The sequence below is a fragment of the Podarcis filfolensis genome (assembly GCF_964270895.1).
Source record: "Podarcis filfolensis genome assembly, chromosome: 2".
Taxonomy (NCBI): Eukaryota; Metazoa; Chordata; class Lepidosauria; order Squamata; family Lacertidae; genus Podarcis; species Podarcis filfolensis.
Genome location: NC_139605.1, coordinates 17,668,890 through 17,681,141, shown reverse-complemented (window position 1 = coordinate 17,681,141; position 12,252 = coordinate 17,668,890). Strand labels below are relative to the sequence as shown.

Below are 12,252 nucleotides of genomic sequence, written 5' to 3'. Positions count from 1 at the left end.
GGGGCCCCATTACCGTCAGTAGCTTAGGGCCTCATCAAACCTAAATCCTGCCCTGACAACCATCATTATCCCCCAACCCTAGGACAATAGTGTCTCATACCAAATGCAAACAAACAATGAAAAAGACTATGATTTGAAAGCGGGTACGCCATATGTAGGTTTCCTTGATTATTTGTTTGGTTTGTATCACAAAAAATAACTTCAATAAAAACTAATTTTAAAATGCACACACACACAAACAAACAAACAATAGCAACAGGTACAGAGGCATCACCAAAAAGGGAAATATTACTGAAGTAATCCCAGTTGTGGGTCATTGGATGTACAGTAGTTGGATGGTTGTGTCAATCCACAATGGCTGTCGATACTTCCTAGCCACGGTGGCTGCTTTCTGCCTCTACAGCTGAAGGCAGCAATGGCCGCTCTGCAGACCAAGCAGATCTTAAAGCTCTTTCAAGAAGAGTCCAGGAGCACCATCTGGCAGAAAATATGGGGGCGGGGAGAGGGTTGCCATATTTCAAAAAGTGAAAATCTGGACACAAAAGTTGGCAAAGCTGTTCAGCTTCTTTTGCAAAATCTTAACACACCAATTTTGTGGTATGGGGGATGCCATAGCCCTGGCCGCGAATATTTTTGGGGGAGGCAACCCTAGTGCAGTGCAGCCCAGCACTCCTCTAGGGGCGGAGGTTTTTTCATTTCCTTTATCTCTTTTCTTCTACTTTTTAGTTTTAAAAGTTTTTGGTGTGCGCTTGTGTCTGCAAGCTATTTTTATTTATTTTAATTAAAGCTTGAAAACACACACAAAGAAAACACAGTATACGGAAATAAACATAAAATACCAAGCATGTTTATTTCTGTATACTGTGTTTTCAAGCTTTAATTAAAATAAATAAAAATAGCTTGCAGGCACAAGCACACACCAAAAATGTTGATCAGAAAGCTCTGGAAGCTCCTTACTGAAACATTAAAAGCGGACTCCACTGCTGTTTGGGGCCTGCCTTCGGTATTAAGCCTTAATTTGTTTTGGCAGAAGAAAACTTGGACTCAACGTCAATCCGACTTCCTCATTACAGTTCACAGGAATTTACTGCCTCCAAGGCAGCCTGGTGTCATCACAGCCAATCCGGGAGCTGGAACCAGTTAATGACACATCCAAGCGAGGAGAGGAAAGTGAAACTTAACTTCTGACTAGAGAATCATGGATGCAAGCGCTCTCTTAGGAAACCTGAGCAAGGAAGCTTCCTGCTCCATCTGCCTGGAGTATTTCAAAGAGCCGGTGTCTGTACATTGTGGGCACAACTTCTGCCAGGCCTGCATCACTCAGTGCTGGTGGGGGCAGGAGACTGGCGTGTCCTGCCCCCAGTGTGGGGAAAGCAGCCACCAAAAGAGCTTCAGAGAGAACCAGCACCTGGCGAGAATCGTAGAAATCGTCAAATGCTTGAATCTGGAAGCTGCCAAAGCACGGGAAGAGGGGAGAGCGTGTGAGAAGCACTTGGAACACCTCAAGGTCTTCTGCAAAGACGACAAGATGCCCATCTGCTTGGTGTGCACTATTTCCAACGAGCATCAACATCACGCTGTCGTTCCGATAGAAGAAGCTGTTCAGGATTACAAGGTACAGTCGTACCTCGGGTTACAGATGCTTCAGGTTACATACGCTTCAGGTTACAGACTCCGCTAACCCAGAAATAGTACCTCAGGTTAAGAACTTTACCTCAGGATGAGAACAGAAATTGTGTGCTGGCAGCAGGAGGCCCCATTAGCTAAAGTGGTACCTCAGGTTAAGAACAGTTTCAGGTTAAGAACGGACCACCAAAACGAATGACGTTCTTAACCCGAGGTATCACTGTAGTTTAGCGGAAAGGGGCGTAGCTCAGGCGGGGTGGAGTATCTGGACTGCTTGCAGAACATCCATGGTTCAATCCCTGGTATCTCTAGGGGAGACAGGGAATGTTTCCTGCCTTTGGGGAGCTGCTATGGGTTGGTTGGTGTAAACCAGCCTTTCTCTACCTTGTTGTTGGACTGAAACTCCCATCATCCTTGACCACTGCTTCTGCTAGCTAGGGATGATGGGAGTTATAGTCGAACAACATATGAAGGGCCTAAGGTTGAGGAACGCTCGTTGGAACAATACAGTGGTACCTCGGGTTACAGACGCTTCAGGTTACAGACTCTGCTAACCCAGAAATAGTACCTCAGGTTAAGAACTTTGCTTCAGGATGAGAACAGAAATAGTGCTCTGGCGGCGCAGCGACAGCAGGAGGCCCCATTAGCTAAAGTACCTCAGGTGAAGAACAGTTTCAGGTTCAGAACGGACCTCCAGAATGAATTAAATTCTTAATCAGAGGTACTATTGTACAGAGCTAGATGGGCTTGGTATAAGGTAGCTTCTTACACGTGGTATTATTATCAGTTTTACTCAGGGTAGACCCCTTGAAATTAATGAGCATGACTATGGTCACATTCATAAAAGGTAAAGTAACAGACCCCTGACAGTTATGTCCAGTCGCAAATGACTCTGGGGTTGCGGAGCTCATCTCGCTTTACTGGCCGAGGGAGCCGACGTTTGTCTGCAGACAGTTTTTCCGGGTCATGTGGCCAGCATGACTAAGCTGCTTCTGGCGATACCAGAGCAGCGCATGGAAACGCCATTTACAGTGGTACCTCGCAAGATGAATGCCTCGCAAGGTGAAAAACGCGCAAGACGAAAGGGTTTTTCGTTTTCTGAGTTGCTTCGCAAGACGATTTTCCCTATGGGCTTGCTTCGCAAGACGAAAACGTCTTGCGAGTTTGTTTCCTTTTTTCTTAAAGCCGCTTGAAGAGGTGCAGTTGCGACGGACCGTGCTTCGCAAGACGAAAAACATAGCAAGACGAAAAGACTCGCGGAACGAATTAATTTCGTCTTGCGAGGCACCACTGTACCTTCCCGCCGGAGCAGTACCTATTTATCTACTTGCACTTCGACCTGCTTTCAAACTGATAGGTTGGCAGGAGCTGGGACCGAGCAACGGGAGCTCACCCCATCGCAGGGATTCGAACCGCCGATCTTCCGATCAGCCAGCCCTAGGCTCAGTAGTTTAGACCACAGCGCCACCTGCACATTCATACCATTCATTTAAAGTGCTATGACATCGCTTTAAGCAGTCACACCTTCCCCCAAAGAATTCTAGGAGACATAGTTTGTTGAGGGTGCTGAGAAGTGTTAGGAGAACCCCTATTTCTCTCACAGAGCTACAGTCCCCAGAGCACTCTGCGAAGGGGGACTGATTCTTCAGCTGCTCTGGGAAGTGTAGTTCTGCGAGGGTATCTCTCAGTGCCCTTAACAAACTACAGCTCCCATAATTCTTTCAGGGAAGCCTTGACTGTTTAAAGTGATAACAGCAATTTAAATACAAGCCATGAATGTGGTCTTAGTTATTTAAGTGAGTTGACTCTTGCCATATGTAGAACTGGCAGCAAGCACGTTATCCCTTTTGCTGATTATTTCAAGTGAGAATTATGTGACTTAAACACAAGTTGCTCAGACTCTCATAAGTTACCTCCCTGTTGTTGTTAATTAAATTTGTATAGCACCCTTCATCCATAGATCTCAGGGCAGTTCACAACATAAAAACACATAATAATAATAATAATAATAATAATAATAATAATAATAATAAAGCACTTTCCCCTTCCTTTCTTACTACAGTGGTACCTCGGGTTACATACACTTCAGGTTACATACGCTTCAGGTTACAGACTCCGTTAACCCAGAAATAGTGCTTCAGGTTAAGAACTTTCCTTCAGGATGAGAACAGAAATCGTGCTCCGGCGGCGCAGCAGCAGCAAGAGGCCCCATTAGCTAAAGTGGTGCTTCAGGTTAAGAACAGTTTCAGGTTAAGAACGGACCTCCGGAACAAATTAAGTACTTAACCCGAGGTACCACTGTATAGGTAAGGTTCCCCACCCCACCCCCATGCCCCACAAGCCTGCTAATAATTTCTCTGTTGAAAAGGAATACTTTCAGATGCAACTGAAGATCTGGAAGCAAAAGACCGAGGAACTCCAGGCCCTGAAATTAGCTGAAGCGAGAAGACGCTTGAAACGTCTGGTAAGTCAGCAGTTCTCAGACGTAACACCTGATTGGAGTTTAAAACATGTGGAGGCCTGCCAGGTAGATGAAAGCAGTCCAAGTTGCCCATTTCCCCCTTCTACCAGGCTTCTGTGCCTTTAACAGGTGCATAACAAACAAAATATTAGCAAGTGGTGCTTTTCCACTATGGATGCTGAGTGATGGGGAAAGCTGGTTGTTCAGGTGTTGATGCCACAACTCTATACCGTAACATTTCCTGTTGACCTTCCCTGCCTTCCTTTTGACCTGCTCTTTGCAGGAAAGGTTAGACTCCGAAGGGAAGAAGATTGTGTCTGAATTTGAGCAGCTCTATCAGTTTCTAGAGGATCAAGAAGAATTCCTGCTGGCCAGGCTAGAACAGCTGCAGAAGGAAGTGATAATGGAGGAGAAGACCACCACATCAGAGATTTCCAACCTTCGTGACCTCGTCCGCGATGTGGAAGAGAGATGTAAGCAGCCTGTGAGTGAATTCCTCCAGGTGAGGAGAGCAGGGATCCTTCCTCTGAGGCCTTGGGGCTGCTAAATCTAGACAGGCATGGGGTAATCTAGATCTAGCATGTTTATTTGGAGGACGGCTCCTGCTTGTATTCAGGACCTAACTCAGTGCCACGTACGGGGCAGGAAAAGGTCTGATGATCTAGACTGGAGCAGTGAACCTGGCTTTTTTTGGTCTTCACATGTGGCTTAGTGTTCTCGCTTGAATTTCCTGGTGGGAGCCAATTCAAGGACTAGTCACACAACACTGGCAAATCAGCGGCGTAGCAGCGAAACTGCTAGCACATCTGCAAAGCTAAGCAGGGTCCGGTATGGTTTCAAATTGGATGGAGCACCAAGTGCTGAGATTTCCGGCATTGCAGGGAGCTGGACTAGGTGACCCTGGGGGTTCCTTCCAATTCTATGATTCTAAGAGTTTCAATTGAGGGACCGAAAGCATGTTGCGGTTGCAGGATCTCTCTCTGCAGATTTGATGCGTAGCAGCAGCACCTTCGGGCTCTTCCTGTACATTTGTAAGAAAAGCAAATATTACAAAAACACCATAAACTCTCTGTCCAGTGGGCCGGATCATTATTTTCCCCACACCCCTAGAGGCTGCATGAAAAGTGGGTGGGGCTGCCCACTTGTCAATCACCTTGCATCAGAGTGATGTCAGAGTCTGGCCAGCTGATGAACATGCCAAAGAGAGAGAGATGGTTAGGACCTGTTGTTATTTCTTTTATCTCTATATTGTTTGAACAGATGAAAACCTTTTATTTATTTACTTTTCAAATTTAAAAAAAATCCTTTGGGGGAAATAGGAAAAGGAAGATGGGAGGAAAAGGACTGACAGGGCAGAAGGAACGACTGCAAACGAATGACCTTACAAGTATTTAAAGTGTGTTTTCACCTGGGAATAAATATTGAGACGTTTAAGCAGAGAAAAGATGCAAGTGTTGCCCCTCTGCTTCGGGCAAAATAATCAGATAGACCCTGCAATGAGAGAAGTTAAGAGTGTTGTTGTTGTTTAGTCGTTTAGTTGTGTCCGACTCTTTGTGACCCCATGGACCAGAGCACACCAGGCACTCCTGTCTTCCACTGCCTCCCGCAGTTTGGTCAGACTCATACTGGTAGCTTTGAGAACACTGTCCAACCATCTCGTCCTCTGTCGTCCCCTTCTCCTTGTGCCCTCCATCTTTCCCAGCATCAGGGTCTTTTCCAGGGAGTCTTCTCTTCTCATGAGGTGGCCAAAGTGTTGGAGCCTCAGCTTCAGGATCTGTCCTTCCAGTGAGCACTCAGGGCTGATTTCCTTCAGAATGGATAGGTTTGATCTTCTTGCAGTCCATGGGACTCTCAAGAGTCTCCTCCAGCACCATAATTCAAAAGCATCAATTCTTTGGCGATCAGCCTTCTTTATGGTCCAGTTCCCACTTCCATACATCACTACTGGGAAAACCATAGCTTTAAGTTAAGAGTAGAAACACTTAAAATCAGAGAATTGTAGAGCTGGAAGGGACCAAGAGGGTCATATTGTCCAACCCCCTGCAATGCAGGAATATGGAACTTTAACGATGTGGAACAATGAGCAATGTATGTCTGATTAGAATGATCTCACTTTGTGTTCTCTCTCCCATCTCTAGGATCTCAAAAACACCTTGAGCAGGTACGGTTCTCTCATGCGTTCAGACCAATACTAGAGACAGACCTGAGGGTTGCAGGATCTGTGCTGGGGTGCAAGTGTCTCATTGACTCTGCTTCCTTCTCCAAGGGTGTACCTTTTCTCTGGTTGGTGGGACGTGACACAGTAGATAGGATGGAGGGAGGAGGGGAGCAAAGAGACATCTTACCGGAAGTAGCGTCTCCACTCCCATCGTTCAGCCTGGACACTGAGGTACAGCTCCGAGGGCCTTCTGGCGGTTCCCTCACTGTGAGAAGCAAAGTTACAGGGAACCAGGCAGAGGGCCTTCTTGGTGGTGGCGCCTGCCCTGTGGAACGCCCTCCCATCAGATGTTAAGGAAATCTTGACTTTTAGAAGACATCTGAAGGCAGCCCTGTTTAGGGAAGTTTTTAATATTTGATGTTTTATTCTGTTTCTATTCTGTTGGGAGCCACCCAGAGTGGCTGGGGAAACCCTGCTGAGGAGATACGGAGCATGGAGAGGGGTGAGCCAAACAGAGAATTTCTTTCATTCCCTTTCTCTGCTCTCCCCTTCATCCACCATGCTGGCTTTATAAATCGCCACTTGCTTATTTAAATTTATGCCCATCCACAACATTCTCTAGGTGGCTTATCACAACTTTCATTATGAACACACTACCTGTCAAACCGCTATGGGTGGCCTTGATCCACTTTACACACAATCACTGGTTGGGGGTGCGGGGGGGATATGCTTATTCTGGGAATCACTAACTCCCAAGCTGGAGGCAGAGGCAAGGAACATGGGTTTGAGAATTCCCAAGCCCGTGGTTAAGGAGAGCCTTTTCCCCTTCCAGATGCGAGGATCAGAAGACCCAGAAACCAGTGGGTTGCTCTCATCTGGAGAAGAGGCTGGATGCATTTTCCGAAAAAAGGATGCATCTGGAAGAGATCTTAAATAAATTCAAAGGTGCCAAGGTGGGGGTGGGAGGGAAAGGAGGAATTATTATTACTAGAAATAGTAAAATAGTAATTTTTAACATTTGTTTGTCACTATATATATACATATACATAGGTAAAGGGACCCCTGACCATTAGGTCCAGTCGTGGCTGACTCTGAGGTAGCGGCGCTCATCTCACTTTATTGGCCGAGGGAGCCGGCTTACAGCTTCCGGGTCATGTGGCCAGCATGACTAAGCCGCTTCTGGCGAACCAGAGCAGTGCATGGAAGCTCCGTTTACCTTCCCGCTAGAGCGGCACCTATTGATCTACTTGCACTTTGATGTGCTTTCGAACTGTTAGGTTGGCAGGAGCAGGGACCGAGCAACGGGAGCTCACCCCGTCACGGGGATTCGAACCGCCGACCTTCTGATCGGCAAGTCCTAGGCTCTGGTTTAACCCACAGCGCCACCCACGTCCCATATATATATATATATATATATATATATATATATATATATATAGTCTCAATGCAACTTAACAACTTAAGATAAGTTGTGCTCCTGGCTTATTGCAGAGGGCGATTTAGGGGACTGTGACCGATTCACCTGCCCTGAGTGCCAAGCCAAGAGGGTGTTGCAGGAGGCACCATAACAAGGAAGCAGGGAGGGAGGGGAATTTGGTGCTGCAAATTTGAAAGCCCAAAGTTCGCCACTGACATTGGGTTCCCAGCTGGTGACCAGGAGTGGCCAGCATGGTGGAGCAATGCCATGGTACCACCCTTTTGACGGCAGTATTGCTGCTTTATACCTGGACAGCGCAGTGATGAGTCAGGGGAGTAGAGAGGTTGGAGGTATGTGGGCACGCTGGCAGACCCAGCCTGGCAGGGTATTTGTCCATCCCATACTTCTCTATGCATTTCCCCATTACTTTCCTAACTGCAAAAAGTCTTTTTTTTTAAAGTGAATTTGGAGCACCAGGGCAACAGATCCACGTTATGTATTTTGTGTTTTTCATGTTATAATTTAATGTAAACTGCCCTGAGGTCTACGGGATATAGCGCAGCATGCAAATTTAATTAATAATAATAATAATAAATAATTTTGTAAAGCTAAATTTTCCCGTATGCTCTTGAATTCCTCCTGCAAAATATGAACAATCTGACGTTAATAAACCACTCTTGCTGATCTACTTCAAAATACACTGGGCTCTACCAGTGCCCTGTCTAACTGCTGCCCACCCTTGCTCTAGATCATGTTTCTCTTTGGCAGACACCCCAGAGCTCCTCATTATATAAATTGAAGGGGGAAGAGTTCCTTGAATGTATAATTCTGAAAACCACTGGCCCAAGCGCATCAGCTTTGTGGAATCTAATCTCCATTTTTCTCCTCTATTCCTCTAGCTGCTGTGTCAGTTGAACTGGAGAGCATATCTTTGTCGAAAGAGGAACTAGGAGTCCGGAAAGGCAGGACAAGATTATTTGAGTTGCCTTATGCCGAAGTGAAAAAAAGAGGCACAAGAGGTCAGTAGTTTTTGTGGTCAGTAGCGGTTGCACACTTTCTGGGTATGTTGCAGCAGTAGGAACAGGGGAGATTTTTAATTCAGTTATCAGGGAAAGGCAAATCTACTTAATTAGCACTTTCTGGAATTCTTCTTCTTCTTCTTTGGCGATCACTCGTAGCCGAGTAAGATTGTCTTCCATAAACACGGTTTTAACAATGAGTCTGTAACTGACTGTGGAGGCCAATTCTGGATCCACACGTCCTTCCGCAGTGGGGACATTGGTTTCCGGGCGGGAGTTGATCACGGTGTGGATTTGCCAAGCGTGCCTTCCTCTTAGCACGTTTCTCCCTTGTGTCCTGAGTTTGAGTGTCTTCAAAGCCCATGACACCTTTGGTGTCTCCAATTGGAACACTTGCAGGCAAGTGTTTCCCAATTGTTGGTGTTTATACGACACTTTTAAAAATTTGCCTTGAGACAGTATTCAAACCTCTTTTGTTGACCACCAGCATGACGCTTTCCATTTTTAAGTTCAGAATAGAGTAGTTGCTTTGGAAGACGATAATCGGGCATCTGCACAACAAGACCAGTTCAACGAAGTTGATGTTGAAGAAACATTGCTTCAACACTGGTGATTTTTGCTTCTTCCAGTACACTGGTATTAGTTTGTCTGTCTTCTCAAGTGATGTGTACATTTTTTCGGACAAATCAAAACAGCCACCCTTTGAAACTCCTTCTTCTTTTAATGTTGCAGTGCGGTTCTCCGTAGCAACAAATAATGTGTCACAAAAATACGTATATCGGGGAAAAGCGTGCATAAAAATACAGTATTGGAGAAAATATCATACACAGATGCATTATATTAGGGAACAGACCAGGTCTGTCTGTAGCATGTTGTTGTTTAGTCGTTTAGTCGTGTCTGACTCTTCGTGACCCCATGGACCAGAGCACGCCAGGCACTCCTGTCTCCCACTGCCTCCTGCAGTTTGGTCAAACTCATACTGGTAGCTTCGAGAACACTGTCCAACCATCTCGTCCTCTGTCGTCCCCTTCTCCTTGTGCCCTCCATCTTTCCCAACATCAGGGTCTTTTCCAGGGAGTCTTCTCTTCTCATGAGGTGGCCAAAGTATTGGAGCCTCAGCTTCAGGATCTGTCCTTCCAGTGAGCACTTAGGGCTGATTTCCTTCAGAATGGATAGGTTGTCTGTAACATACACTCTCTCTTTTTCCTCCCTCCCTTCCAAGTGAACGTGACGCTGGATCAAGACACCGCAAACCCCTTCCTCGTCCTCTCGGCGGATCAGAAGAGGGTGAAACTCGGAGATGCATGGCAGGATGTAGCTGACAACCCCGAGCGATTTGATCCTTACCCCTGTGTGCTGGGCTGCGAGGGACTCACGTCAGGGAGGCATTATTGGGAAGTCGAAGTGGCCAATGGGAAGCACTGGGCTGTGGGCTTTGCAAAAGAATCTGTTAAAAGGAAAGGGCAGATCACCCCTAGCCCCGAGGAGCAGATATGGGCTCTACAACAAAGTGGGGATCTCCTTGAAGCTCTTACCTATCCTCCGACTATCTTGCCGTCGGGCAACTGCCCCAGGAGAGTCTGGGTATTTCTGGACTATGAAGAGGAACGAGTGGCGTTTTTTGATGCCGATACATCAGTGTTAATCTACGTTTTCTCACCAGCGATGTTTAGTCAGGAGAGAATCTTCCCTTGGCTCTGGGTCTGGCCTGGAACCGAGCTGAGGATTTAGCAGCGAGTTTTGATGTTAGTGTATTGGCTTACTGCAGCGAGGCTGAATAACACACACACAAAAATATCACTTGTCTAGGTTTGGGTAGCTGTCTTCTCGACGGCACAGGAAGAGTGGCTTTACAGGCCATGTCCCACTTGCAAGGCAAGGATCCTGTTGTGAAATAAATCCCAAATTTCCTTCAGCAAAAACCCACGTTTTGTGCCAATAAAAACAAAACACTAGCAAATTGTATTGTGCGTATCAGTTCTAAATTACACAAACTTTGTGCTGATTTCAACTCTTTTAAACATAGCCAATGTTAGAAGAATACATACATCGTATAAGGTCGAGATAGCCAACATGGTGCCATCTAGATGTAGCTAGACTACAACTCCCATCATCCCTGACCGCTGGCAGAGGCTGATGGGAGTTGTAGTACAACAACGTCTGGAGGTTTCATATTAAAGGAGCGGCACCGTTAGGCCTGGACTGCTGGGCACATCCCCTGCCCCTCGCTGCAGATGGCTGGCGCCATCAGCACCCACAAAACCTTCCTTTAAAAAACAACAACAGTCTTTCACCATGAGCGCAATGCAGCCAGAGCAAAGCTCTCCACCCATTTAATTCTGCAGGCTGCCTCTGGGCCCCACATGAAGAAGACCAGCAGTTGCCTGTAAAAAGTTGCTTTTTAAAAAAAATGAGGATGTCACAGAGATTGCTGCTGATGGCTGGCTGGCTGGCTGGCAAGGAGAGGACAAAATGAGGGAGGACCAAGCAAGCAGGCAGTGTGAGAAATACATCTTCCCCTCTTTCTAACTTTTCTGGGGTGGGGAGGACCCCATATCTCCCCTCCACTACTTTTTACCAGGGTTCATTCCCTTACACATGGCCTGCTAACTGGGTGGATGGAGGAAAGAGTGAGCAAACTGGACTGTGGCTGTGTGTAGAAATCGGTGGTGGAATGACAGACTCCCTCAAGAACTTGGAAATGAATGCTATTTAAGCGCAAGATTTTTTCACGGCGTTCTGATTTTATTCAGAATAAACAATATGAATCAATGCAATATGTGCAAGGATAACTATGCTCAACATACAAATAGAAAGGCAGAGTGACACCTGTTTTCATTCAAGTTTGGGTGCATTTAATCTTAATCCAGTTTGCCTTCATGTGCAATGAACAGCTTGATATGCAGCCGTGAGAAGCTGTTCATAGCATGGAGGTGAGCAGAAGCCGATCATTTTCTTATGCCTGCAGGTTAAGCTGCTTCCTGAAAGGCAGAGATTGGTTGATCAACTGGCCAGTTAGGAAATGGAAAAATAAAATGATCTGCTGCCAGGCTGATTGTGGGAAAATGAAAAATTGGGGCTGATCCACATTAAGTCTGGACCTAGTTGTTCCATTTATAGTTTGGTCCAGCGTTGGCCATTCCCACGGGCACTTTTTGCCTTTGGTTTTTACTTGGGGAAAGACCCCTGAAAACCTGTGTTTTCCCATTCATTCTTCCTAGTTCTAAATAGTCTGCTTTTCGGTTTGTCTCCATCTCCACCCACCCTTGGCAATGGGGTCGAGCAGGCACACTTATTCCACACACAGACACATCCCATACTGTGGCTACCCTTGCATTACATTCAAACTTCTTGTCCTGCGCACAAAACACTCCACTCTCAGTGATGCAGTGGGGGCCGAGGCTGTGGACTGATTAGGTTTTTGCGCAAAAACTTGGTTTTCGGCAACCCTGCTACTTCGAGTTCTGCAGGTCTCACAGCATTAACGCCCCATAAAGTCTTGCTTCTCCCATAACCACAGGCTTGGATTCCAGCAGAAATCAAGCATGTCTCTCCCTCACCGGCTTCAGCC

At 46.3% G+C, this 12,252-nt stretch overlaps 1 protein-coding gene across 2 annotated transcripts; it reads left to right on the top strand.

Moving 5' to 3' along the window:
* Positions 1-95: 95 nt before the first annotated feature.
* Positions 96-10,641, top strand: LOC310756868 (E3 ubiquitin-protein ligase TRIM39-like). Of its 2 annotated transcripts, none has more exons than XM_083601750.1 (7): positions 96-1,615; positions 3,995-4,090; positions 4,371-4,589; positions 6,226-6,248; positions 7,078-7,190; positions 8,562-8,681; positions 9,904-10,641. In XM_083601750.1, the coding sequence occupies exons 1-7, from the start codon at positions 1,199-1,201 to the stop codon at positions 10,410-10,412; spliced, it is 1,497 nt and encodes a 498-aa protein (XP_083457876.1). In that variant the 5' UTR covers positions 96-1,198; the 3' UTR covers positions 10,413-10,641. The 2 variants fall into 2 exon arrangements, with proteins under 2 accessions (XP_083457876.1, XP_083457877.1); XM_083601751.1 differs by having other exon boundaries at positions 896-1,615; positions 4,007-4,090.
* Positions 10,642-12,252: the final 1,611 nt, after the last annotated feature.